The sequence below is a fragment of the Dendrobates tinctorius genome, unplaced genomic scaffold (assembly GCF_039654945.1).
Source record: "Dendrobates tinctorius isolate UK_male_01 unplaced genomic scaffold, ASM3965494v1 ptg000007l, whole genome shotgun sequence".
Classification (NCBI taxonomy): domain Eukaryota; kingdom Metazoa; phylum Chordata; class Amphibia; order Anura; family Dendrobatidae; genus Dendrobates; species Dendrobates tinctorius.
In genome coordinates this window covers 25,972,234-25,998,336 of record NW_027361675.1, presented here as the reverse complement: position 1 = coordinate 25,998,336, position 26,103 = coordinate 25,972,234, and the positions used below count along the sequence as shown (strand labels likewise).

Below are 26,103 nucleotides of genomic sequence, written 5' to 3'. Positions count from 1 at the left end.
GGGGGGTGTAGTAACCATGCCCCTTAGAGCTGGATATAAAAGTTTAATTTTTTGTACCAATAATTTTTGTACCAATTTTGTACCAATAATTCACAAAAGAACCCTTTTCTGGTTGTTGACAAATGTAACCTGTTTAAAAGTGTTATAATGAAACATTTTGTTTCCTAAGAATTTAGAAATGAACTTTAATGAAGATTATACCTGTAAATCCAATAGAAAGAAATTGTAGACAATGAACCATAATATAAAACCTGAAATGTTCTAAAATATACAAAATACAAGAGTAAAAATAGTTAAAAAGTGCCAAAACCAGCAATTGGCACAATACAAATTACAGACTGCAGAAGGGCCCTTGAACTAATATATATATATATATATATATATATATATATATATACACACATACACATACACATACACACACACACACACACACACACAGCCAGTGTCGGACTGGAGTGCCAAGGGTCCACCAGTAACACTGACTTTGGGGGCCCGCTTGCATACAAATATTACACTACCCTCGTTCAAAATTTACCTATATCTCTATATAATAATAAACTGGGTAGTTTGAATAATGAATGATGAGATGCTGCATTTTTCTATACAGAATCAAGTGAATTATGCCAAGTACTTTTTATACAGTGGGGTTGGGGGGTCCAGATCTGCACAGGGGCCCACCGAGGGATTCCCGTTACCCTATGGGCCAGTCCAAACCTGTATAATATATATATATATATTTTTTTTTTTTTACACACACACACACACACACACACACACTAAGGACCGTTATTGTGTGTCCTTATGGGAGAAATATATATGGTGATTGCCCCTACTATGTAATTTGAGTGTGGTGTCAATTGTTGGTTTTCCCTCTAACTATTTTTACACTTGTATTTTGTATATTTAATAAAATTTAATGTATTATATTTATATGGTTCGTTGTCTAATTTTTTTCTCTTGGATTACATTCTTTGTTGTACTGAACCGTGATCATTCCTTGTGGTATATTGGGCACATACATTGTAAAATTGAAGCTTCTGTGCCCCCTGTGTCTGCTTCTTCGGCTTCAAAGATTATACTTGTAGAAAACACACGATTACAATTTTTCATGTAAAGGATCATAATCTCACTTTACAAGAAGCTTTGGTACATATTTTTGTTACCATTAAGCTAGCGCATTTGTTTTCATCTATAGGTCACCTTACAGAAAAATCACTGGTATGATGTTTTTACAGGAACAGCCAAGTACTCATATAGTTAATTACTGTATATACTCATTATAAACGAGTCACGGTTCCAGTGAGAAGGTCCCCGAGAAGGGAACACGTCTGTGCCCCCATACTGCTGCTGAAAGAGCCTGCTGGCGGCACCGGGGAACAAGTGCCGGTGTCCTGAGCAGGCGGGGACACCGGCGCGCTATGGGGGTCAGGTGCCGGTGTCGCCGCTGGCTCAGGCCCCCCGACACTTGCGATATTCACCTGTCCCCATTCCACCGCCGCGCTGTGCTCTCTTCAGTGTCCTCTGGCTTTGAGGTTCAGGTCAGAGGGCGCGAAAACATGTTTAATGCACACCCTCTGCCTGAACAGTCACTGCAGAGAGTCGGAAGACACAGCGGCGCACGGCGGTGGAACGGGGACAGGTGAAAATCGCAAGTGCTGGGGGCCCGAGCCAGTGGCAACACTGGCACCCTTAGCGCACTGGTGTCCCCGCCTGCTCAGGACACTGGCACCTGGCCCCCAGCAACGAGGTGAGTATATCATTTTTTTTTTTTGTAAAATTAGTGGCCTCGGCTTATACTCAGGTATATACGATACAAATAACAGTACTAATGGTTGTAAAGGTATATTTTATTCTTATGATACAAAATAAAAACATATTTTAGGACTAAGTTAAGGCTTGGTTTTTGACAAGACGCCTCCTGAAGGAAGAAATAGTGTTGTGTGTTCCAACGAGCCCAAAATTATCTGATGTCCGGAATCCGGTGAAGAGTTCATAAATTCAGTAGGATGGATTAGCCCCTGGAGTTTCGGCATAGGAACATTTCTAGTCTTCTAGAATCACAAAAGGAGGGAATTGTGGGAAATCAGGATCTGCTTTGTCTTTTCAGTTCCCATTTTATGCTGTAAATCTATTGGGTCGCCCTCCCAGGGCTGTGGGGTACTCGGCCCGATGAGCTTCAATGGGAGATGTCACGGCAGCTGGGACCCGGCCCGTGGCCCTGGGCGCCCATTGTAAAAGGGGTTGTTGCAGTGTGCTTATTGTGAAGAAAGTTTATAAGCGATTCGTGACGCCACCTGTGGTGTTCGGCAATGGAGATGTAAGCCGACGCTGCAGACAGATCCTCTGGGACTGATCGTGTGCTGCAGCAATGATGTTATAGCCCTCCACAGGCAGGGCTGTAGTCCCAGGGCAGAGTAGGTGAAGTGACACGTAGATGGTGTAATGTCTGGCGCAAGGGATGTAGCAGTGCTGGGCAGGTTGGCGCAGGAATGAGTGGAGGACACCAGGGCATGTAGTTCCAAAGCTTTACTCACAGTCTGTTGTACAAACAGGTGCCTGCCTCCGTGCCGTGTCCTCCGGGCCAGGGACTCAGTCAACCTCCAGGCCAGATGGAATACTCCTTTCCAACACTCCGCCAACATGTGCCTTTCTGAACGTCTCCTCTTATAGCGCCTTTAAATGAAGTACTCCTAGTACTGAGATACACTGGAGTTCCTCCTGTCCGATGTTCTTATGAACTCTACTTGTACGGCAGACAGCTGTAGCCTGCTTCGGGGACTCCTTGCTACTAAGTCCCGGCTCACTATCCAGTTGCTGTTGTGCCCCCAAGTCTTGTGTGGGAATAAAGCGGTCACTACTTCTATTCCTCCGGTGTCTGCTGCAGGACCATTAGTATCCATACAACCTCGGGGCCCCGGCCTTGCGCTTAGAACTTCTAGGAAGGGTTCTCTTCTAACCCACATCCTCTGTTCTCTTTTACTCCTCACGTTCCATACTAATCCTTCTTTCTATGGAAAATCAGGCTTTCAGTCTATGTTGCTCTCTCTCTTCCTTTCCTGTGCCAGCAGACCTAGGTCACTGGGATCTGCTGCAGCACTTCCATCCATCCCTCTCCGGGGATCTTCTCTCTCCAACTAACCAACTGACCTCTCAATCCTAAACTCTTCCCGCTCTTTTTAATCTAAACTAACTCCACCCACCTCCCAAAACGTTTCATGTTCCAAGCAGGGAGCCACCAATGGGTGCTTTGCTATACTCCAAGCAGGGAGCCGCCAAAGGTGCTATGCTACACTACTTTGTGGTGTGGGGTGCAGGTGTTGGAGTGTGGTCAGGTGTCTCCACCTTATCTGGATGGTGGGGTACCACACCTCAGGAGGAGGTGCAGTACCTCTGTGGCGACTGAGCCTCATGGGCGCCACACTATCATGTAGCACCTTTACACAGAAACCCCTCTACACATTCCAAGTGCCTGAGAAACTGAATAAAAGTAGACATCCATTTCTAAATCCCACAAACACATGCTTGCTTCTTGGCGTAAAGCCCTTTCTGTTAGGGGTGTACGCAAACCCCACCTGCATTTCATTAAGGTGGAATTTCTTTCTGGACACTGTGTGTGCCATTTGTTAATTCTCTGAGCTCGTTCCTCACATCACCTCTAATCTGGCATGCAAAACAACTCTGGTGAGCCCGATGTGCCCAGAATAAGTTCTCAATGTACCTAGGTTAGTGTGTAATACAAATTACTGTTGTACCAGGTGAAGTATTACACCACACATGCCCAAATATCACAAATGTAAACATTTTATTGAGCCAAATCATAACATATACAATTTTTATAAAACAAAGGGAAAAAAAAGTATTGGTACATACACACAAATATGTAAGCCGGTGTATATCTAAGACAATATGGAGTCAATTTGCCGAGCCAGTAATCTGTGAATCTTTTTCACCTCCTGGCTCCTCTTTTGATTAGTTAGATTGGTGTGACATCATCTGTGTGAGTCTCACACACCACGAAGATGGTGTTGCGCCAGCATGGCGAATCAAAAGAGATTCCATGAATGCTGGGAGGTAAGGAGATTTCTTTTATCCCATCCATTGGTCACAGATTACTGACCTGGCCAATGGACTGGACTCCTGCGATTTGATTCTCACACCTCTAGTTCTGATGAGTTAAACAATTTAACTTGGAGTTTTCTACAGGTCTGCCTGAGTATGTAACAGCGGTGGTCTCACCTCTCCATTTGAAAAACATTAACGATCGTCCAAGCTGAAAGTTCAAGTGTATTGGGGAATAAAAAAAAAAAGCCATAGGCTGAACAAGCCAACAGAAATATAAGGTTCCCATTTACATTAGACTATGGTCTGACTTCAGTGTAATGTGTATTGTGACAGCATTTAGACTGTCAGGGTAGAGAAGGGTTGAGCAGTTTAAATTTTAACTCGTGAGTTTTTATTTTTAATTACATTCTGGCGGAGGCTTTTTCTCCTCCCTTCTCCCTTTGAAAATACATGAACATTGTGACGAGCCAAACATTCATGTGTAAGGGTGATGATCTTAAGGCTGGATTCACACATGAACCGTTAAATGCAGTTTTCAGAGAAAAGGAAACAATATCTATGCTTCCTTCATACATTTAGACCCACTCATGGTTTTGGATTTAAACAACTGCACCAAGATGTGCACAACAATCCAGTATAAGACATATCTCAGTCTCGTGAAGAAACAAATGTTTTGTAAACTAGTACATTTTGTGAAGAGGTATCTGTATGTGACGAAATCATAGTTTTCTTGCTACCAATATTGCTATTTAAAAAGTAAACTTTGATACTGTAATATTTTAGGCCCTTTAATTATGAGCAGTTTGTTGGGGCTACAGGTCCTGAGAACCCCACTGATCATTCAAAAGACCCCTTAGAAGTGAACAGATCAGGAGGTAGGAGCACACAGCGGAATATGGGTACAACAGAAAACCTATGACTTTTTACTGCATCATACTTTGCTATGTGTGTGCACTTTCGGACAAGAACTCTGTGGCTCCCGCGTAAACTGTGCACTTCTAAGAAGTCTTTTGAGTGATCAGTGGAGGTCAGAGGATCCAAACTCCCACCGATCTGCTGAATTCCTAAAACATATAAAAAGCCACAAAAGCTAACTTGGTCTTTAATGTAAACATTAAGCAATATGGTATAGCTGGAAACCTTTTGAATAATCATTTTGAGCCTAATGCTAGATGTCTTCATCCATTTTCCCCTGGTATTTTATAAATACAATGAGCATAATAATAGCAAAAACAGTACACAAAGAGCCAAAAACAAGATATGCAATTCCCAGGAATGGATTCTTTCCTCCCATCCAGGACACCGTGCTAAAAACGATTTTTTTTCTTCCATTAAAACTTAAAACGTGAAAGTCTGTTGAGCAACAGTTAAGGTTGAACATCAATATAAGCTTTTTCATGCTTTGATGCCCTGATATTTTCCCTCTAGTGAGGTCGCCCCATTTCCCTTTCATGTGATCTCACTTTTTCATTTCTTATCATGCAGTAACTGATTATATAGACTAAAGATTATAATTGTGTAATTCGTACCTGGCATCCGGACAAAATGTAGGCGTATAGTCAATTTTGCTGACGCTTATCGGCTACCATGTATGTTGACATGATAGAATTACAGACTACGGTTTATTAATGCACTTAAGAATTTAGCTTTGTGTTTTGTTAATTTTGGCATATGATACAGAATTGTTTTCCAGGCACTGCGCCTTAAGAGGACAGAAGGTTTTTGATTTTAATCCTTTCCTCACATGATCTACAGTTACATCATATGCCAGGTCCCGTACTTTGGCTTGCGAGTCTGCATCTTTCCCGACAGCCATGGGTGTAATATTCTATGCCAGTGACATGATTGTGGAGCACCGATGGGTAGCCATGATAGCCTGGGGTCGGTTGAAGACCTCCGCTTCCTTGTCATGACTGTACTCCTGTGAAAGCATCCTATAGCTGGCATTCATAGGAGACCGTGATTTCAGCTATATACGGCAGTACTGCTGTGTATAGCACAAGCAATCAAATGATTACGGCTTCAAGTCCACTAAGGAGATTAACAAGAATAGTAGAGAAATGGAAAAAAAAAAACAAAAAAAAAAAACGCGTTCAAATCACTACATTCCTAGAAGTCTGATAAAAAATGTAGAAAATTAATCAGATAAAAAAAAAAATATAAAATGTTATGGGTCTTTGGAAATGGTGATTCAGGTGAACATTTTATTTTATTTTTTTTTTTCAAAAATTCATGTTTGTTAACTGTGTAATCATTCTGACCTAAAAAATTATATATTGGAAGGTCAGTGTTACCGTATAGTAAATAAAAAAAAAACCCAAAACAATTGTAGAGAATTGCATTTTTTTGGGCAATTTTCATTGTTAGAATTTTTTTCCCTGCTTTCCAATACATCACGTGATAAAATGAATTGTGTCATTCAAAAGTACATTTCTCCCGGTAAAAAAAAAAAAGCAAGTACTCGCACAATTCTGGGGACAGGAGAATAAAAAAATGTTATGGTTCTTGGAGGAAGCGAGGGAAAAAAAAAAAATGAAAAGACGGAAATTGGTCAAGGCGGGAAGGTGTTACTGCCTTATTCCCAAAGTCATAAATTATTCCTTATCTGTAAGATAGAGGATAACTTGCTGATTACTGGGGGGGGGGGTTCAACTGTTGGAACCTAACAGAAAAAACAGTCCCAAATAGAGCAAAGGTGAGCAGGCTTGGCCTCCGCTCCATTCATAAATTGACTGCCGGAGAAAACCAAGTACAGTGCTTGGATATTTACAGCAGTCCAATAGACAATGAATGGACCACAGGCCAAGAAATGCTCACCTTTGCTCCATTTAAGTCAGGGCCTCAGTTAAGGACAATGCTCAAGGGTTCCAAGGCTCGCATGTCAGAATCACTGTGGTCCCATGTTTGGACTCCCAGAGATCAGCAAGTTATCGTCTGATCCGATTTTGAAAAGAAGCTAACTTGAATTTTTGGATTAACCCTCAAAGCTATGAGTGTTTTTTTACATTTCTGTACATAAATCAGTTATTTAAATGGAAAAAAAATTGGCTGAAGTAGATAAACATAGGTGTGTTGGTAGCACACCGAGTCTAGATGAGTGGTTTTTGTACCTTTGCACAAAGTTACTATAACTTTGAAAAGTGCACTGAATCCACATACATAGGACCTCCCTTCTCCTTTGCTCTTGGATCCAGTTTCCAGTCTCTTAAACTTTCCTTACATAATCACATTTCCCTGACTAACACCAGAATCCATACCATACTAAGAAGCAATTCCTATACAATGACAGCATACACCACGATATTATGTGTGTGACCAATCACAAAGCATGTTTCATTTCACCAGAGCTGTTTAAAAGAAGCAGAGCTGTGATTGGTTTCAAGGAAAACTGTTGCTCATAGCAACCAATCACTAAGCAAAGAAGCTGAGCTGTGATTGGTTGCTTTGAGCAATAGTTTTCTCACTCCACGACAACACCTCAGCAGACACTGCCATGGTGGGAGAAATCTAGCGTCCCAGGGAACATAAGCTCCCAGCCATTGTCTGCCCCCCAGAAAGGAGCAGAGAGCACATGACAGAAATGAATCCCCCCCCTTGCCCATATACCCATCACACATCCTCCATTCCATAGGCATATCTTCCCTCTTAACCCCTTTCTGTCATGTGACATACTATCCCATCCATGTGCCCTGGGACTTAATTCCCAGGGACGTGATAGTACGTCACAGCGATCAGCGGCGCCCATGTGGTGAGCGACGCTGATCGCGGCCGGGTGTCAGCTGATCATCACAGCTGACACCCGACACAATGTGTCAGGGGCGGTCACAGACCACCCCCGACATGTTAACTCCTTGCACACCGTGATCAAACACGATCGCGGTGTACCGGGGGTTAAAGGGAAGCATTGGCAGGGAGGGGGCTCCCTCCATGCTTCCCTGAGCCCCCCACAGCAGCGCAATGTGCAGCCCTGCTACGGGGGGCTCCATCCCTGCAGGCCCCCAAATCCAAGATGGCGACGGGGACCTTCGGGGGCCTGCAGGGAGCTGGCTTCCTCATGCCTGCAAAGCGCAGGCAAGGAGGAAGCCTTGTGCAGTGCCTGTGATAGATCACTGATCTGTCACAGTGATCTGTGATGTGACAGATCAGCGATCTGTCACATGACAGTTATGTCCCCCCTGGGACAATGTAATAAAGTTAAGGAAAAAAAAAAAAAAAAAGTAAAAATAATTTTTTTAAAAAACCCCGCTAATTAAAAAAAAAAATATTCCCTAATAAATTCATTTTTTGGAAATTAAAAAAAACGCAATAAAAAAAAGCAATAGAAGTACACATTTGGTATCGCCGCATCTGTAACGACCCGCCCTATAAAACTGTCCCATTAGTTAACCCCTTTAGCGAACCCCTTAAAAAATAAAAATAAAAAACGAAGCAAAAAATGATTTATTATCATGCCGCCAAACAAAAAGTGCAATAACGCACGACCAAAGAGACGCATATAAATATCCATGGTACCGCTGAAAACGTCATCTTGTCCCGCAAAAAACAAGCTGCCATACAGCGTCATCAGCGAAAAAATAATAAAGTTATAGCTCGCAGAATAAAGCGATGCAAAAATATTTATATAAAGTTGTTTTCATTGCATAAAAGCGACAAAACAAAAAAACAAAACAAAAAAAAAAAAGACCTAAATGAGGTATCGCTGTAACTGTACTGACCCGAAGAATAAAACCGCTTTATCAATTTTACTGCAGGCGGAACGGTGTAAACGCACCCCCCCCAAAAGAAATTCATGAAACTCTGGTTTTTGTTCATTTTGTGTCCCAAAAATCGGAATAAAAAGCGATCAAAAGATGTCACGTGTCCGAAAATGATACCAATAAAAACGGCAACTCGTCCCGCAAAAAATAAGACCTCACATGACTCAGTGGGTCAAAATATGGAAAAATTATAGCTCAATATGTGGTGATGCAAAAACTATTTTTACAATAAAAATAGTCTTTTAGCGTGCGACAGCTGCCAAATATAAAAACCCGCTATAAATAGTAAATCAAACCCCCCCCAGTTATCACCCCCTAAGTTAGGGAAAAATAATAAAATTAAAAGAAAATGTATTTCCATTTTCCCATTAGGGTTAGGGCTAGGGTTGGAGTTATAATTGGGGGGTTTCCACTGTGTGGGCACATCAGGTGCTCTCCAAATGCAACATTGCGTTTGATATCAATTCCAGCCAATTCTGCGTTGAAAAAGTCAAATGGTGCTCCTTCCCTTCCAAGCTCTGCCATGCGCCCAAACAGTGTTTTACCCCCACATATAGGGTATCCGTCTACTCAGGACAAATTGCAAAGCAACTTTTGGGGTCCAATTTCTCCTGTTACCCTTAGGGAAATAAAAAATTGGGGGCAAAAATATCATTTTTGTGGAAAAAAAATGTTTTTTTTTTATTTTCACACCCGGGCGTTATAAACTTCTGTGAAGCACTTGGGGGTTCAATGTGCTCACCACACATCTAGATAAGTTCCTTGGGGGGTCCAGTTTCCAAAATGGTGTCATTTGTGGGGGGTTTCAATAGTTTAGGTACATCAAGGGCTCTCCAAACGCACATGACACCCGCAGACCATTCCATCAAAGTCTGCATTCCAAAACATCACTACTTCCCTTCCGAGCCCCGACGTGTGTCCATACAGTAGTTTTCTCCCACATATGGGGTATCAGCGTACTTAGGACAAATTGCAAAACAACTTTTGGGGTACAATTTCTCCTGGTACCCTTGGGAAAATAAAAAATGGGGACTAAAAGATCATGTTTGTTGAAAAAAATACGATTTTTTTTATTTTCACGCCCGGGCGTTATAAACTTCTGTGAAGCACTGGGGGGGTTCAAAGTGCTCACCACACATCTAGATAAGTTCCTTGGGGGGTCTAGTTTCCAAAATGGTGTCATTTGTGGGGGGTTTCACTGTTTTGGTATATCAGGGGCTTTTCAAACGCGACATGGTGTCCGATCTCAATTCCAGCCAAAAACGTCAAATGGCGCTGCTTCCCTTCCAAGCTCTGCCATGCGCCCAAATAGTGGTTTACCCCCACACGTGGGGTATCAGCGTACTCAGGACAAATTGCACAATAACTTTTAGGGTCCTATTACCCTTGGGAAAATAAAAATTGGGGGCGAAGATAATTTTTGTGGAAAAAATATGATTTTTTTAATTGTACCACTGTATGTTAAAAACTTCTGTGAAGCCCTTGTGGGTTCAAAGTTCTCACCACATATCTAGACAAGTTCCTTGGGAGGGGTCTAGTTTCCAAAATGGGGTCACTTGTGGGAGGTTTCCACTGTTTAGGTACATCAGGGGCTCTCCAAACGTGACATAGCGTCCAATCTGAAATCCAGCCAATTTTGCATTGAAAAAGTCAAACGGCGCTCCTTCCCTTCTGAGCTCTGCCATGCGCCGAAACAGTGGTCCCCCCCCCCACATATCAGGTATCAGCGTACTCAGGACAAACTGCACAATAACTTTTGCAGTCCAATTTCTCCCGTTACCCTTGGTAAAATAAAAAAAATTGAACCTGAAGTATATTTTGTGAATAAAAAAAAAAAAGTTCATTTTTTTTTTTTTTAAATATTCAAAAAATTCCTGTGACGCACCTGAAGGGTTAATAAACTTCTTGAATGTGGTTTTGAGGACCTTAAGGGGTGCAGTTTTCAGAATGGTGTCACTTTTGGGTATTTTCTATCATATAGAAAGTGGCTTCAAATGTGATGTGGTCCGTAAAAATAAAATGGTGTTGCAAAAATGAGAGCTCGCTGGTCAACTTTTAACCCTTATAACTTCCTAACGAAAAAAAAATTTTGGTACCAAAATTGTGCTGATGTAAAGTAAACATGTGGGAAATGTTGCTTATTAAGTTTTTTGTGTGCCGTATCTCTGTGATTTAAAAGGCATAAAAATCAAAGTTGAAAAATTGCAAAATTTTCAAAATTTTTGCCAAATTTCCGATTTTTTACAAATAAACGCAAGTTACATGAATTAAATTTTACCACTAGCATGAAGTACAATATGTCACGAGAAAATAAAGTCAGAATCACCGGGATCCATGGAAGCGTTTTAGAGTTATTACCTCATAAAGGGACAGTGGTCAGAATTGTAAAAATTGGCCTGGTCATGAATGTGCAAGCCACCCTTGGGGGTTAAGGGGTTAAAGGGATCATTGCTATGGAAGTCAGAGCAAATCCATCCAGCGCTTTGGTTTTGACCCCAGGCATCTCTTAAAGGGATCCCCGGTATGGAAGTTAGGATGTGGGATATTAGGGGTAGTAGTCCAGAGGCTCTGACAGGATGATGTGGGATATTAGGGGTAGTAGTTCGGTGGCTCTGGCTGATGGGATGATGTGGGATATTAGTCCGGTGGCTCTGGCTGATGGGATGATGTGGGATATTAGTGGTAGTAGTCCAGTGGCTCTAGCTGACAGGATATTATAGTGAATGTGGCTATGCGGAGTGGGGCTCTAATATATATCACACACATAATAACAAATTATAACTAACCGTAGTTAGTCATTATGCTCGGGCAGCGCCGGGCTCTTCAGCTTGTATATAATGAAATAAAAACACATTTCAGAAGGTGCATAGATGGATATGGGCAAGGATGCCACCATATATGATGTAAGCAACAAATAGTAAGGTTGCACCATAATGTACAAAAAAGGATTACTCTAGAACATTGAAACTGCATTACTGCCATAGGAAACAATTGAAAAACGCACTATATAATGTACACATGAAATATTTATCTGCAAAAATTGCTATGAAAAAAGGAAGGTACTTCGCTCATAGATTGGCCAATATATGTGAGCCCAATTGGCATGTCAAGGCGTCCTTTGTAAATTGGGTCCCTGTCCTGATATGTCAACTCTCCTGGGCAAAAAAAAAAACTACAATTTATGGGGCAGGAATGGACCAGCTAATCTGCTTAACCCCTTACTGCCATTGGACGCAATAGTTCGGTGAGCTCGAATCATTGCCGGGACATGTCAGCTGTTTTCAACACCTGACATGTTCCCGCAATAGGTGCAGGTGGAATCGCAATCTACCCGCGTCTATTAACTAGTTAAATCCCGCTGTCAAATGCTGACAGCGGGATTTAACAAGCGCTTCCGGCTGCTGGGACGGAAATACGCACAGTGACGATCCTCGTCACGCCAGCGACGCGTTGTTGTTGATGAGGCATTGCTATGAGCGCCACCTGGTGGTCGGCACTCATAGCAATGCAGTAATTCTGCTACATATAGGCGATCTGCTCATCGCCTATATGTAGCAGAGCCGATCAAGTAATGGATGCTTCTAGCCTCTCATGGAGGATATTGAAGCATGACAAAATTAAAAAAAAATAAAAAAAAATTAACCCCTTTCTGTCATGTGACGTACTATCCCATCCATGTGCCCTAGGACTTAATAGTACGTCACAGCGATCAGCGGCGCCCACGTGGTGAGCGCCGCTGATCGCAGCCGGGTGTCAGCTGTGATAATGTGACCGCCCCGACACGTTAACCCCTTGCACACCGCGATCAAACACGATCGCGGTGTATCAGGGGTTAAAGGGAAGCATCGGCAGGGAGGGGACTCCCTCCGTGCTTCTCTGAGCGCCCCACAGCAGCACAATGTGCAGCGCTGCTGTGGGGGGCTCCATCCCTGCAGGTCCCCGAATCCCAGATGGCGACGGGGACCTTCAGGGGCCTGCAGGGAGCTGGCTTCCTCAATGCCTGCAAAGCGCAGACATGAGGAAAGCCTTTGCAGTGCCTGTGAGATCGCTGATCTGTCACAGTGATCTGTGATGTGACAGATCAGCGATCTGTCACATGACAGCTATGTCCCCCCTGAAAAAAAAACAAAACAAAAAAAACCCCCGCTAATAAAAAAAAAAAATTCCCTAATAAATTCATTTTTTGGGAAAAAAAAATAGAAAAGTACACATACTTGGTATCACCGCGTCCATAACGACCCGCCCTATAAAACTGTCCCACTAGTTAACCCCTTAAATAAAAATAAAAAAAACTAAGCAAAAAATAATGATTTATTATCATACCGCCAAACAAAAAAGTGCAATAACGTGCTATCAAAAAGACGCATATAAATATCCATGGTACCACTGAAAACGTCATCTTGTCCCGCAAAAAAACAAGCCGCCATACAGCATCATCAGCAAAAAAAAAAAAAAAAAAGTTATAGCTCGCAGAATAAAGCGATGCAAAAATATATAAAATTGTTTTAATTGCATAAAAGCGCCAAAACATAAAAAAACCTAAATGAGGTATCGCTGTAACCGTACTGACCCGAAGAATAAAAGGGCTTTATCAATTTTACCGCAGGCGGAACGGTGTAAACGCACCCCCCAAAAGAAATTCATGAAACGCTGGTTTGTTAATTCTGCGTCCCAAAAATCGGAATAAAAAGCGATCAAAAGATGTCACGTGCTCGAAAATGATGATACCAATAAAAACGTCAACTCGTCCCGCAAAAAATAAGGCCTCACATGACTCGGTAGGTCAAAATATGGAAAAATTATAGCTCTCAATATGTGGTGATGCAAAAACCATTTTTACAATAAAAAGCGTCTTTTAGCGTGCGACAGCTGCCAAAAATAAAAACCGCCATAAATAGTAAATCAAACCCCCGTTATCACCCCCTTAGTTAGGGAAAAATAAAATTAAAAGAAAATGTATTTATTTCCATTTTCCCATTAGGGTTAGGGCTAGGGTTAGGGCTAGGGGTGTGATGGGGTTAGGGCTAGGGTTAGGACTAGGGTTAGGGCTGAGATTAGGGTTAGGGGTGTGTTAGGGTTGGAGTTATAATTGGGGGGTTTCCACTGTGTGGGCACATCAGGTGCTCTCCAAATGCAACATGGCATCTGATCTCAATTCCAGCCAATTCTGCGTTGAAAAAGTCAAATGGTGCTCCTTCCCTTCCAAGCTCTGCCATGCGCCCAAACAGTGTTTTACCCCCACATATGGGGTATCAGTCTACTCAGGACAAATTGCAAAACAACTTTTGGGGTCCAATTTCTCCTTACCTTGGGGGGGTTTCTACTGTTTGGTACATCAGGGGTTTTCCAATCGCGACATGGTGTCCGATCTCAATTCTAGCCAAAAGTGTCAAGTGGCGCTGCTTCCCTTCGGAGCTCTGCCATGCGCCCAAATGGTCGTTTACACCCACATATGGGGTATCAGTGTACACAGGACAAATTGCACAATAACTTTTAGGGTCCTGTTACCCTTGGCAAAATAAAAATTGGGGGTGAAAAGATCATTTTTGTGGAAAAAATATGATTTTTTAATTGTATCGCTGTACGTTATAAACTTCTGTGAAGCCCTTGTGGGTTCAAAGTTCTCACCACATATCTAGACAAGTTCCTTGGGGGGGTCTAGTTTCCAAATGGGGTCACTTGTGGGGGGTTTCCACTGTTTACGTACATCAGGGACTCTCCAAATGTGACATGGCATCCGATCTGAATTCCAGCCAATTTTGCATTGAAAAAGTCAAACAGCGCTCCTTCGCTTCTGAGCTCTGTCATGCGCTGAAACAGTGGTTCCCCCCACATATCAGGTATCAGCGTACTCAGGACAAACTGCACAATAACTTTTGCAGTCCAATTTCTCCTGTTACCCTTGGTAAAATAAAAAAAAATTGAATCTGAAGTATTTTTTTTGTGAAAAAAAAGTTAAATGTTCAATGTGTATTTATTTATTTTTTTAAATATTCAAGAAATTCCTGTGACGCACCTGAAGGGTTAATAAACTTCTTGAATGTGGTTTTGAGCACCTTAAGGGGTGCAGTTTTTAGAATGGTGTCACTTTTGGGTATTTTCTATTATATAGACCCCTCAAAGTGGCTTCAAATGTGATGTGGTCCGTAAAAATAAAATGGTGTTGCAAAAATGAGAACTCGCTGGTCAACTTTTAACCCTTATAACTTCCTAACAAAAAAAAATATGGTTCCAAAGTTGTGCTGATGTAAAGTAAACATGTGGGAATGTAACTTAAGTTTGTTGTGTGCCGTATCTCTGATTTAAGGGCATAAAAATTCAAAGTTGGAAAATTGCGAAATTTTAAAATTTTTTGCCAAATTTCCGTTTTTTTCCCACAAATAAACGCAAGTTATTTGAATGAAATTTTACCACTAACATGATGTACAATATGTCACGAGAAAACAATGTCAGAATCACCAGGATCCATGGAAGCGTTTCAGAGTTATTGCCTCATAAAGGGACAGTGGTCAGAATTGTAAAAATTGGCCCGTCAAGAAAGTGCAAACCACCCTTGGGGGTTAAGGGGTTAAATCACCCCCTTTCGCCCCATAAAAAAAAAACAAAAAACAGATACACATTCGGTATCGCCGCGTTCAGAATCTCCCGATCTATTAATAATTCACCGCACTTGGAATTTTTTTCCCCCGTTTTCGAGTACACGACATGCTAAAAATCAATGTAGTTCAAAATTACAACTCGTCCCGCAAAAAATAAGCCCTCATATGGCCATATTGACAGAAAAATAAAAAAAAAAGTTATGGCTCTGGGAAAAAGGGGAGCGGAAAACGAAAACGCAAAACCAATAAAAGTGACGGTCATTAAGGGGTTAAAATCATCTGTGGCTAATGGGAGTGGGAATGCACATGTCCAAAAGGCTATGATTCAATAGGAAAAAAGAAGACCAGCACATCTAGACTAGTGTGAACAGGAGCCAAAAAAAACCCAAAACATATGGTCATTATTACAGTATGGCTGATACAGTGTTCAGCCCTGCATACTTGCAACCTACTTCTATAAGCCCCATATTAGCCTTAGGCTGCCGGTCTCACCTGCAAGCTACTATTATATGCCCCTTTTACACCAGTCTAAGTACAGACATCTTCCACAGGCAAATTGCTTCAGCAATCCAGCGGGAACCTCTCCTCTTTTCCTTATGGAATATATTGCATCTAATTGAATTACCTGCACAGCACACCTTAAGGGTAGCTGGAAGCCTGCTATATGCCTACACCATATTTGGAAGCAGGAACTTACAAAAAATAATTTTGCTCGTGGACATACATTTGTTCATACTATATAGACAGCAGGCCAAGTGTAGGCCGAAACGTCTTTTTGTAGGACTGCACATAAATAAAAACTTCACCTAAAAAGGACAATTCAGTTGAGTGCCAAGTTACATTATTATTATTATTATTATTATTATTATTATTATTATAGTACAGGCTGCAGATCACCGCCAATATGTTCAGAGCGTAGCAGGGAGATCATCCATCTGCTGTGCTCTGAACAGGATGCAGGGCTGAGTGGGAGCAAAGTGCAAGTATTTGTTTTCTAGGCATTGAATGTATGGGGCTATATACTATGTATGTGTAGGGAAGGTGACCTGACGGACGGACAGACTTGACAGAATAGAGAAAGGAAGGTTTGCACAGTTTAAATAGGTGTCAGTTACTACAGTGGGGAAACAGCTGAGAAAGTGTAGTGGACATGCAGTACCTTGGATTGACCATTAGAGGGCAGGGAGGAGTGTGAGCAAAGGACTTGACATCAGCTTATGGCTTAGGAAACCGTTGGTCATGGGGGGGCGGAGTTACAGGGAACCAGGAATGATATAAATACTGAGGGAGGGTTCCAGAAAGTTCCAGTCCCCAAGGGGAACTCGAGTGACAGGAGGACTATGACAGTTTGTGCACTCTGAGGAAAACCAAACCAGGGGGACTGAGGAGAGAGAACGTCAGGGGGTGGTCCTGACAGGAAAATACCACAGTATAGACAAGGCACCGAGGTAAAGCATACCATATTGAAAGAGGGAGACGACTGTTCAGTGAAAGTACTGTTGGTTTACGGGCCTAAGGCGGCCACAGTGACGGATCTGACAGGAGCGTCAAAGAGTGAAGAATGGCCGGTACGTACATGTACGTCCCCGGTGTAAAGTACAGTGTGTGGGAAACGACTCTGGAAACGGAGAGCCGATAAGTGAAGTGAAGTCAAGTGAGGTAAAGTGTATTGAAGTGCGGTGTACTGAGAAGGCTGTCAGGTGGACGTCGAAGAGAATAAAACTTGGACCTGTTGTACCAGATATCTGCCTTCATCGTGTCTGTTACATCTCTGCGCGGTAAGAGGGACCACCCCCAGTCCGGCCCACGAACCCTACATATGAACTAGTACACTCATTGAATATGAAATCCTAGTAATTCTTCAAGAATTACACCCAATGTTTAGTAACTAGGCCGTATTGTAGGATTGCAGCAGTACTAAAAGGAAACTGATTTGGGGGATTTTCAGTAAAGGATACTGTATTGAATTTTTAGTTGATATTCTCCAGCGCGAAGCCCATCTGTGAAGTTTCCACTCTCGATTCTCCTGTATAGTTTCCGAAATGTAGGTAATGCAGCACTTCTCATCCATACAATGAAGTCCTCATTTATAAATCCTGTATTGAATGGGTCACTTGACAGGTTCCATACTTCTGTTAGCCAGTTCTGAGGTTTTGATGTCCCTGTTAGTATGAGGAAAACCATTATGGACAGGATAGATGATCACTTATGTTTATGCTATGCCGTACAGATAAATCTAATTACTGCAGAGGACACCGTCCTCCGTGATTGGACTACGCAGCTGAAAACCTGGATCCCACTGAACCGTGAAGCATTGTGGCCCCTTTGGCTTTTATTTCACACAGCACCAATCTGAAGGGATCTGGTGTCAGAAAAGTTATAAAGAACAGTTCTGCATAACAGTGGAAGGCCCTGGGCATCAATGAGGGCCCAGTTATGGGGGGGGGGGGGGGGGGGACACCATAAGCCAATTACATCCCATTAGTGGACTGAAATAATCAAGTCCGCAGAAGATTAAAAATTTGCTGCTCCTTCTGTACACCCCAAGACAGTGTGTGAAAGTGATTTTTGTGTGTTCCCCTCTTGAATTTTGCTACCCCAAGCTATTTACCATTTTCCTTATATACAGTGGGTATGGAAAGTATTCAGACCCCCTTTAAATTTTTCACTCTGTTTTCATTGCAGCCATTTGGTAAATTCAAAAAAGTTTTTTTTATTTCTAATTACCGTATTTTTCGGACTATAAGAAGCACCAGAACATAAGATGCACCCCAATTTTCAGAAGGAAAATAGGGAAAAAAATGTATCAAATGGGGATCCGTCTTGCAGTCCGAATTCAGCTTAGCTGGGAAGGGATCCAGCACAGGTGGAGGAGTGGTCACAGGGGTCATTCAGTGGTCCAGGCTGGTGCGGCGGCTCTGTGCTGGGGCAAGTGGGCTGTGCTCCGGTGCAGGCGCGGCGGCTCCGCCGGCATTTCTTCGAAGCCCGGAGGCCCCCGCACATCCGTTGCTGGCTGCCGCCATGTTGCGGTGGCCTCCGGGAACATGGACGCCGGGAAGATGGCTGCTGGTCCAGGGACGGCGCATGCGCAGGTTCAGATCTCGTCCCGAGATCTCGGGGAAGATATCTCGTTGCAGAGATTAGAATCTCGTCTCCCGAGATCCCGGGACGAGATCTGAGCCTGCGCATGCGCCGTCCACGGACCATCGGCCATATTCCCGAAGGCCAACGCACAGGGGTGAACCTAGCCTATCTGCTGCCTGAGGCAAACAGCAAAATGACGCCCCCCCCCCCCGCACACAAAACAAATTTTCATATCTATCCTGTAAAACTGAGTACAATAATGGACATTTTGATTTAGATAAATAGAAAAAAAAAAAAAAAAAAGTGGTGTCCAAACACAAGGATGTCAGCGCCATCACACGCACATACAAGAACAACACGTAAGTATCCAGAACAAGGGTCAATAAAGGCAATGGTAGGCCTGGCACAGGGCCGGACTGGGACAAAAATGCAGCCCTGCCACACAAATCCCACCAGCCCACAAACTATAGCACTCATCACCCCGATCAGTGAATTTTTGCTATAGTTTGTCGTCCCCTCATCACTCTCTTTAAGGAGTTATTTGAAGAGCCACATGTGAATGGCACCACAGTGCGTATGACTGACCACAGCTCCATTTACATGGTGCTCTTCAAAGCTACGCTTCCTAGGATCATGGGGGTCCCAGCGGTCTGATCCACAACAAAGTCATCCCCTATCCCCACATAATGCTCCATACAGTATTATGGCCCCATATATTACTGCATACAGTATATTGGGCCCCAAATTTTATTTCAAACAGTATAATGGGCCCCATATATTACTTCATACAGTATTATGAGCACCATATATTACTTCATACAGTATAATGGGCCCCAAATATTACTTCATATAGTATAATGGGCACCATATATTACTTTGTACAGCATAATGGGCACCATATACTACTGCATACAGTATAATGGGCACCATATATTACTTCATACAGTGTAATGGGCCCCATATAATTCTTCTACCCAAACCCAGCTGTTCTGGTCTCCTCAGTGTATTCTGATCCTCCGCAGTGCTTGGCACAGGGACATCATTAACTTTACCTATATAATTGTCCACTTGGACTGATAGTAATAGTGATTTGTTTGTACCCCATTGTCTGACGTTGGCCCACTTTATGGGGGTGCTCAGGGCATATGATTATACACCAGTAAAAAGTATGAGAGGCTCAATGTGACCAGTGCCACCTAGTTTCCTACCCCTCTTATTCGACTGGTACTGTGGGCACACTGACTGGTACTGAGGAAAAGAAAGAGAAAAGAAAGAACAGAGAGAAGGAAAAGAAAGAACAGAGAGAAGGAAAAGAAAGAACAGAGAGAAGGAAAAGAAAGAACAGAGAGAAGGAAAAGAAAGAACAGAGAGAAGGAAAAGAAAGAACAGAGAGAAGGAAAAGAAAGAACAGAGAGAAGGAAAAGAAAGAACAGAGAGAAGGAAAAGAAAGAACAGAGAGAAGGAAAAGAAAGAACAGAGAGAACAGAGAGAAAGATTCTATAAAGATACTACAGCAGCCCGGCTCCCACTGTAGTGCCTACATGAGCTTCACGATGCAGGACATATCATGATCCGCACACATGGCCGGCATCCCGTGTCCACAGCGATCCTGCTGTCCGCGCTGTTGGGGGGAGGATACGGTGATGGATCTGAAGCATTCCCTGAAGTGCCTCCATGGTTCTGTCACAATCGCCTCCCGAAATTACCTCATTTCCAGTCAGCTTCTAGCACGTCACTTCCAGTGGAACGTCACGTGCAAATTTTAAAGTGCTCCTCGGGGCTCCGCCGTATACTCCTGTGTCCGCGGGAAAAGTAAGCTCCCAGCCGGGAAAGTGGGGCAGAATCTCTCTCAAAATCAGGACTGTCCCGCTGGGAGGTATGAAAGCTCCCCACCATACACCTTGTACCCGTATGGCTCCGCATACATCATATACACACGGTTCCGCTTTTTATGCCTCATACACACACGGCTCCGTTTTGTACACCTCACACACACACGGCTCCACTCCGTAAACCTCGTACACATGCGGCTCTGCTCCGTACACCTTGTACACACGTGGCCATGCTCTGTAAACCTTGTACACAAATGGCTCCACTCCGTAAACCTTGTACACGTGGCTTTGCTCCATACACCTCGTAGACTCGTGACTCTGCTCCATACACGGCTCCGCTCCGTACACCTCACACACACGGCTCTGCTCCATGTACACACAGCTCCACTCCGTACACATCGTACACGTGCAGATCTGCTCCGTGCACCTCGGTCCTCGTACACATGTGGCTCCGCTCCTTACACCACACACACACACACACACACACTCGCGGCTGCACTCCGTACACATCTCTGCTCCGTACACCTCGTACACTTGCAACTCTGCTCCGTACACCTCACACACTTGCGGCTCTGCTACATACACCCTGTAAACCCCCCCTGACCCCACAAATAAAACTTCCCTCATCCAGGACAATGACAGCCAGCACAGACAGCAGAGTCCTGCATAAAACAAGGGCTGATGCACACAGGACCTGTGATGAGGTCATAGGAAGGGAGGAGTCAGGATCACATGATATCCGGATTGAAGACGCAACAGATGAGGAGAGGAGCGACTACAGGACCTGTGATGAGGTCACAGGAGGGGAGGAGTCAGGGGTCACATGATCAGGGGGCCCTGACTCCTTCCCTCCTGTGATCTCATCAATTACAGCCTCTTGCACGACCGCTAAATTGTAGGTGCTGCGGGTAGAGGAGCACATAATGCAGCCCCCTGCTGCCTGCCGCTTCAGCACCTGGCTCAACTTGCCTCATTATAGCTGTGGCCCTGCCACCGCAACATGGCAGCAGCCAGCAATGGATGTGCGGGGGCCTCTGGGCTTCGAGGAAATGCTGGCGGAGCCCCCCACAGAGCCGCTACCCCTGCACCGGAGCACAGCCAGCTGCCACCACTGCACCACAGAGCCTCGCGGCACCCGCACCAGCCATGGACAGATGTAAGTATATTGCGACCATAAGACGCACCCCCCCCCCACTTTCTCCCAAAATTTTTGGGGAAAAAAAAAAAAAAATGCGTCTTATGGTCCAAAAAATACGGTAATATACACTCTGCACCCCATCTTGACTGAAGAAAAACAAAAATGTAGAAATTTTCAAATTTATTAAAAAAGAAAAAACTGAGACATCACAGTCATAAGTATTCAGACCCTTTGCTCAGTAACCTTTTGAGCTAGTACAGACATGAGACTTCTTGAGAATGATGCAACAAGTGTTTCAAAACCTGGATTTGGGGATCCTCTGCCATTCTTCCTTGCAGATTCCCTCCAGTTCCATCAGGTTCGATGGTGAACGTTGGTGGACAGCTATTTTCAGGTCTCTCCAGAGATGCATTCATGTTTCCTTCAATTGCAACCAGTCGTCCTGTCCCTGCAGCTGGAAAACACCCCCATAGAATGATGCGCTAAAAACTTTTGGGATAGTATTGGGCAGGTAATGAGCAGTGCCTGGTATGACTAAGTATGTAATGGACAAGGCAACTGTTAGGTGGATTCATAACTGGCTTAGTGATCGGACCCAAAGAGTGGTCGTAAATGGCTGCACATCCAGTTGGAAGAATGTCTCAAGTGGGGTACCACAGGGCTCTGTCCTGGGCCCTGTATTGTTCAACATCTTTATCAACGATTTAGATGAAGGAATTGAGGGTAAACTGATTAAATTTGCTGATGACACAAAGCTAGGAGGGATAGCTAATACTAGAGAAGAGAGAGAGAGGATTCAAAAAGATTTAAATAAACTGGAGCAGTGGGCAGCAACTAACAGAATGGTTTTTAACAGGGAGAAATGCAAAGTACTACATCTGGGCAATAAAAATGAAAAAAGCATATATAGAGTGGGAGGAATAGGGCTAAGTGACAGCACATGTGAAAAAGACTTGGGTATACTAATAGATCACAGACTGAATATGAGTCAACAGTGTGATGCAGCAGCAAAAAAGGCAAATGCAATTCTAGGATGTATTAACAGAAGCATACAGTCTAGATCACGTGAAGTCATTATTTCCCTCTACTCCTCTTTGGTCAGACCTCATCTGGAATATTGTGTCCAGTTTTGGGCACCACATTTTAAAAAAGACATCAACAAACTGGAGCAAGTTCAGAAAAGAGCGACCAGAATGGTGACCGGTCTGCAAACCCTGTCTTATGAGGAAAGGTTGCAGGATTTGGGAATGTTTAGTTTGCAAAAGAGAAGACTGAGAGGAGACTTAATAGCTGTCTACAAATATCTAAAGGGCTGTCACATTGTAGAAGGATCAACTTTATTCTCATTTGCACAAGGAAAAACTAGAAGCAATGGGATAAAACTGAATGGGAGGAGACACAGATTAGATATTAGAAAAAACTTTTTGACAGTTAGAGTGATCAATGAGTGGAACAGGCTGCCACGAGAAGTGGTGAGTTCTCCTCCAATGGAAGTCTTCAAACAGAGGCTGGACAGACATCTGACTGGGATGATTTAGCGAATCCTGCTTTGAGCAGGGGGTTGGAACAGATGGCCCAGGAGGTCCCTTCCAACTCTACGATTCTATGATTCTATGTATTCGACACATACCGCTTAGAATCATCACCAAAAAGTTCTAACTCATCAGACCGGAGATTCTTATTTCTCAGTCTGAGTCCTTCATGTGTTTTTAGCAAACTATGCAGACTTTCATATGTCTGGCACTGAGGAGAGGCTTCCATAAAGGCACAACTGGTGGTGGGCTACAGTGATAGTTGATTTTGTGGCTCTTTCTCTCATCTCCCTACTGCATCTGTGGAGCTCAGCCTCAGTGATCTTGGGGTTCTTCGCCCACGATTGCTCATTTTGGCTAGACGGCCAGGTCTAGGAAGACTTCTGGTGGTACCAAACTTCTTCCATTTAGGAACTATGGAGGCCACTATGCTCTTAGGAAACTTGAGTACTGCAGAAATTCTTTTATAACCTTGGCCAGATGTGTGCCTTGCCACAATTCTACCTCTGTGCTCCTTGCCCAGATCCTTTGACCTCCTGATTCTCATTTGGTCTGACATACACTGTGAGGTCTTACCGTATATTGACAGGTGTGTGTGTGTGACGCACCCCAGGGGCCGCGGGGTACTTGGTAACGGGCCCGTCGACTTCAATGGGGGACGGTGTCACAGTGGCCGCGACCCGGTCCATGGCCCCAGGCAGTCAAATGAAAAAGGAAAGTTGTTGTTATTATTGAGGTGTAATAAAATGAGAATAAAGTTTATAGATGAGTACGTGACGCCACCTGTGGTATTCTCGTCAGAGGTGACCAGCACTGTTATGTTGTTCTCCTGAGACTGTTGGTGTGACGCAGCTGAGGTGACAATGGCGCTCCACAGGTAGAGCAATAGTCCCAGGGCTGTTGGGAGTTGTTTTCAGGGGTGATGTTGACAAGTGGAGTGGAGGATGTAGCAGTGCTGAGTGTTGGATGTAGAAAGGAGACAAGGACTCAGTTGAATGCAGTTTAAAAGGGCTTTACTCACTGTCTGGTGCACACAGACACCCACTTCGGTGCCGAGTCCTCCAGGTCAGGGGTCCAGTAAGCTCCCGGGTAGATGAGTACACCCCTCCAATACTCCCTGTCAGTATATTCCTTCCTAGGCCATCTCACTGTGCTGATTTCCACTCTCCAACCCAGCACCTTCACAGTCAGTGTCCCAGGCTAGCTGCCACGGATCCTGTCAGAATTCATCACTCAGGCGGCTTCTTGATCCTATGTTGCTGCCTTTCTGGGAAGATAACTGTGGGATTCGCTGTGGCCCTTACAGCAACCACAACTGTCAGCTTGCTTGTTAAGTTTGTTGTTCACTTCGCTAGGCTAGGGGCTGAGACCCTTCTGCGACCCAATTTCTTCCCCCCACCTGATGGCTATCAGCGTGGGACTCTAGAAATCTCACTCCTTCCTTCACGGAGCTTCCCTTCAAAGCCAATCTAGCAGCCCCTCCTGACAGGAGCTGCTCCAAGACCATCCTTCCACCTTCTCTCCCCCTGAGGGAACTCTCAACTACTTCTTCAAATCTCCCACTCTCTCTAAGCTCCGCTTACTCGCTATCACTCATTAGCTGCTCTAAATCACTCCACTTTCTAAGCTCCTCCCCTTCTACCTACCTTCCCCACTAACTCCCCCCTCCCCCCCCCCAACACCCTTTCCTAGCCAGTCTGGGATGAGGCCATCCTCCTGAAGGGTACACCCAGATGCCCTGACTAACTAGTGTGTGTTGGGTGCAGTGTTAGGAGTGTGGTAAAGTGCCCCCATCTTACCCGGTCGTGAGATACCACACCTCTGGATGAGGTTCAGTACCTCTGTGGCTACTGGACCCGCAGGGGCACCACATTTGCCTTTACAAATCAAGTCCTCTCAGTTTAATTAAACACAGCTGGACTCCAGTGAAGGAGTAGAACCATCTCAAGGAGGATCACAGAGGATCACAAGGAAATGGACAGCATGTAACTTAAATATGAGTTTCTGAGCAAAGGGTCTGAATACTTATGACCATGTGATTTGTTTTTCTTTTTTAAGAAGTTTGCAAAAATGTCTACATTTCTGTTTTTTTTCAGTCAATATGGGGTGCAGAGTGTACATTAATGAGAAAAAAAACATGAACTTTTTTGAATTTACCAAATGGCTGCAATGAAACAGAGTGAAAAATTTAAAAGGGGTCTGAATACTCTCTGTACCCACGGTATAGTAACATGTGCAGCCACTATATCCTTTTGTATGACCTGTATAACATGTTTGATAATTACCTTTAAAGAGGTCAGTTAAGCTCTGATTACCATTTTCTGGGTTCCGGAATTTAATGTTGTAATCTGTCCACCAAGATATTCCTTTTCCATTAAGTGGAACTTCAACAAACGTGCCATTTTCATTGTAAAATAGAGTCAGAACATCTGAGAAAAAAAAAAAAAAAAAAAGACCACGACCATATGCAGATGAGAACACATATAGGGACTTGTAGAATAGGGAGAAAGGGGAGGACCTTTACAATAAATCAAATTACTAAAGTATTTGGGGTTAAAAATATTTATAAGGAGGCCATTTTAGGCATCAGACAACCCCTTTAAAAGACCCTGCAATTTTTTTTAACAAGAAATTATGAAAGACATTTACATTTTTTGTCTTCAAAGTCAAAGTCAAAAGGTCTGTTTTTGCCTGCAAAATGAAAAAGTTGAGAACATAATGACTCACAGAATAAAGATAAGCCATTTAATTGATATAAAATTACATGCTCAAAAAACTATGGTAGAATTAGTCCACTTTCATAGTAACAATATAAAAGAATACAGCTTTTCTTCTTTGCATTTTGTAAGCAAAAAAAAAAAAAAATAAAATATTTTTTTCCCTTTAACCACACAATTTACCACAGCATTTAAGGAGTTAAATGGCTGGGACTAGAGTAGAGTAGACAGGAGACACTGCAGTCTTAGCTCCCGATTTTACACCAATACCATGCTGTACATTTACATTGGCATGTAATATTTTGGGCATCCCTGGTCAAAATCACTATTATTGTGAACAGTTAAGCAAATTGAAGATGAAATGATCTGTAAAAGAGTT

At 43.4% G+C, this 26,103-nt stretch overlaps 1 protein-coding gene across 2 annotated transcripts in view; it reads right to left on the bottom strand.

Moving 5' to 3' along the window:
• Positions 1–3,786: 3,786 nt before the first annotated feature.
• LOC141086651 (cell cycle control protein 50B-like) overlaps positions 3,787–26,103 on the bottom strand; it is a 61,617-nt gene continuing 39,300 nt past the window's right edge. For both annotated transcript variants that reach the window (XM_073572892.1, XM_073572891.1), the window contains exons 6-8: positions 25,293–25,436; positions 17,380–17,583; positions 3,787–5,418 (exon numbers count right to left, since the gene is read on the bottom strand). In XM_073572892.1, coding sequence (XP_073428993.1) covers positions 5,234–5,418; positions 17,380–17,583; positions 25,293–25,436 — 533 coding nt within the window. In that variant the 3' untranslated portion in view covers positions 3,787–5,233. The remainder of the gene's footprint in view (positions 5,419–17,379; positions 17,584–25,292; positions 25,437–26,103) is intronic.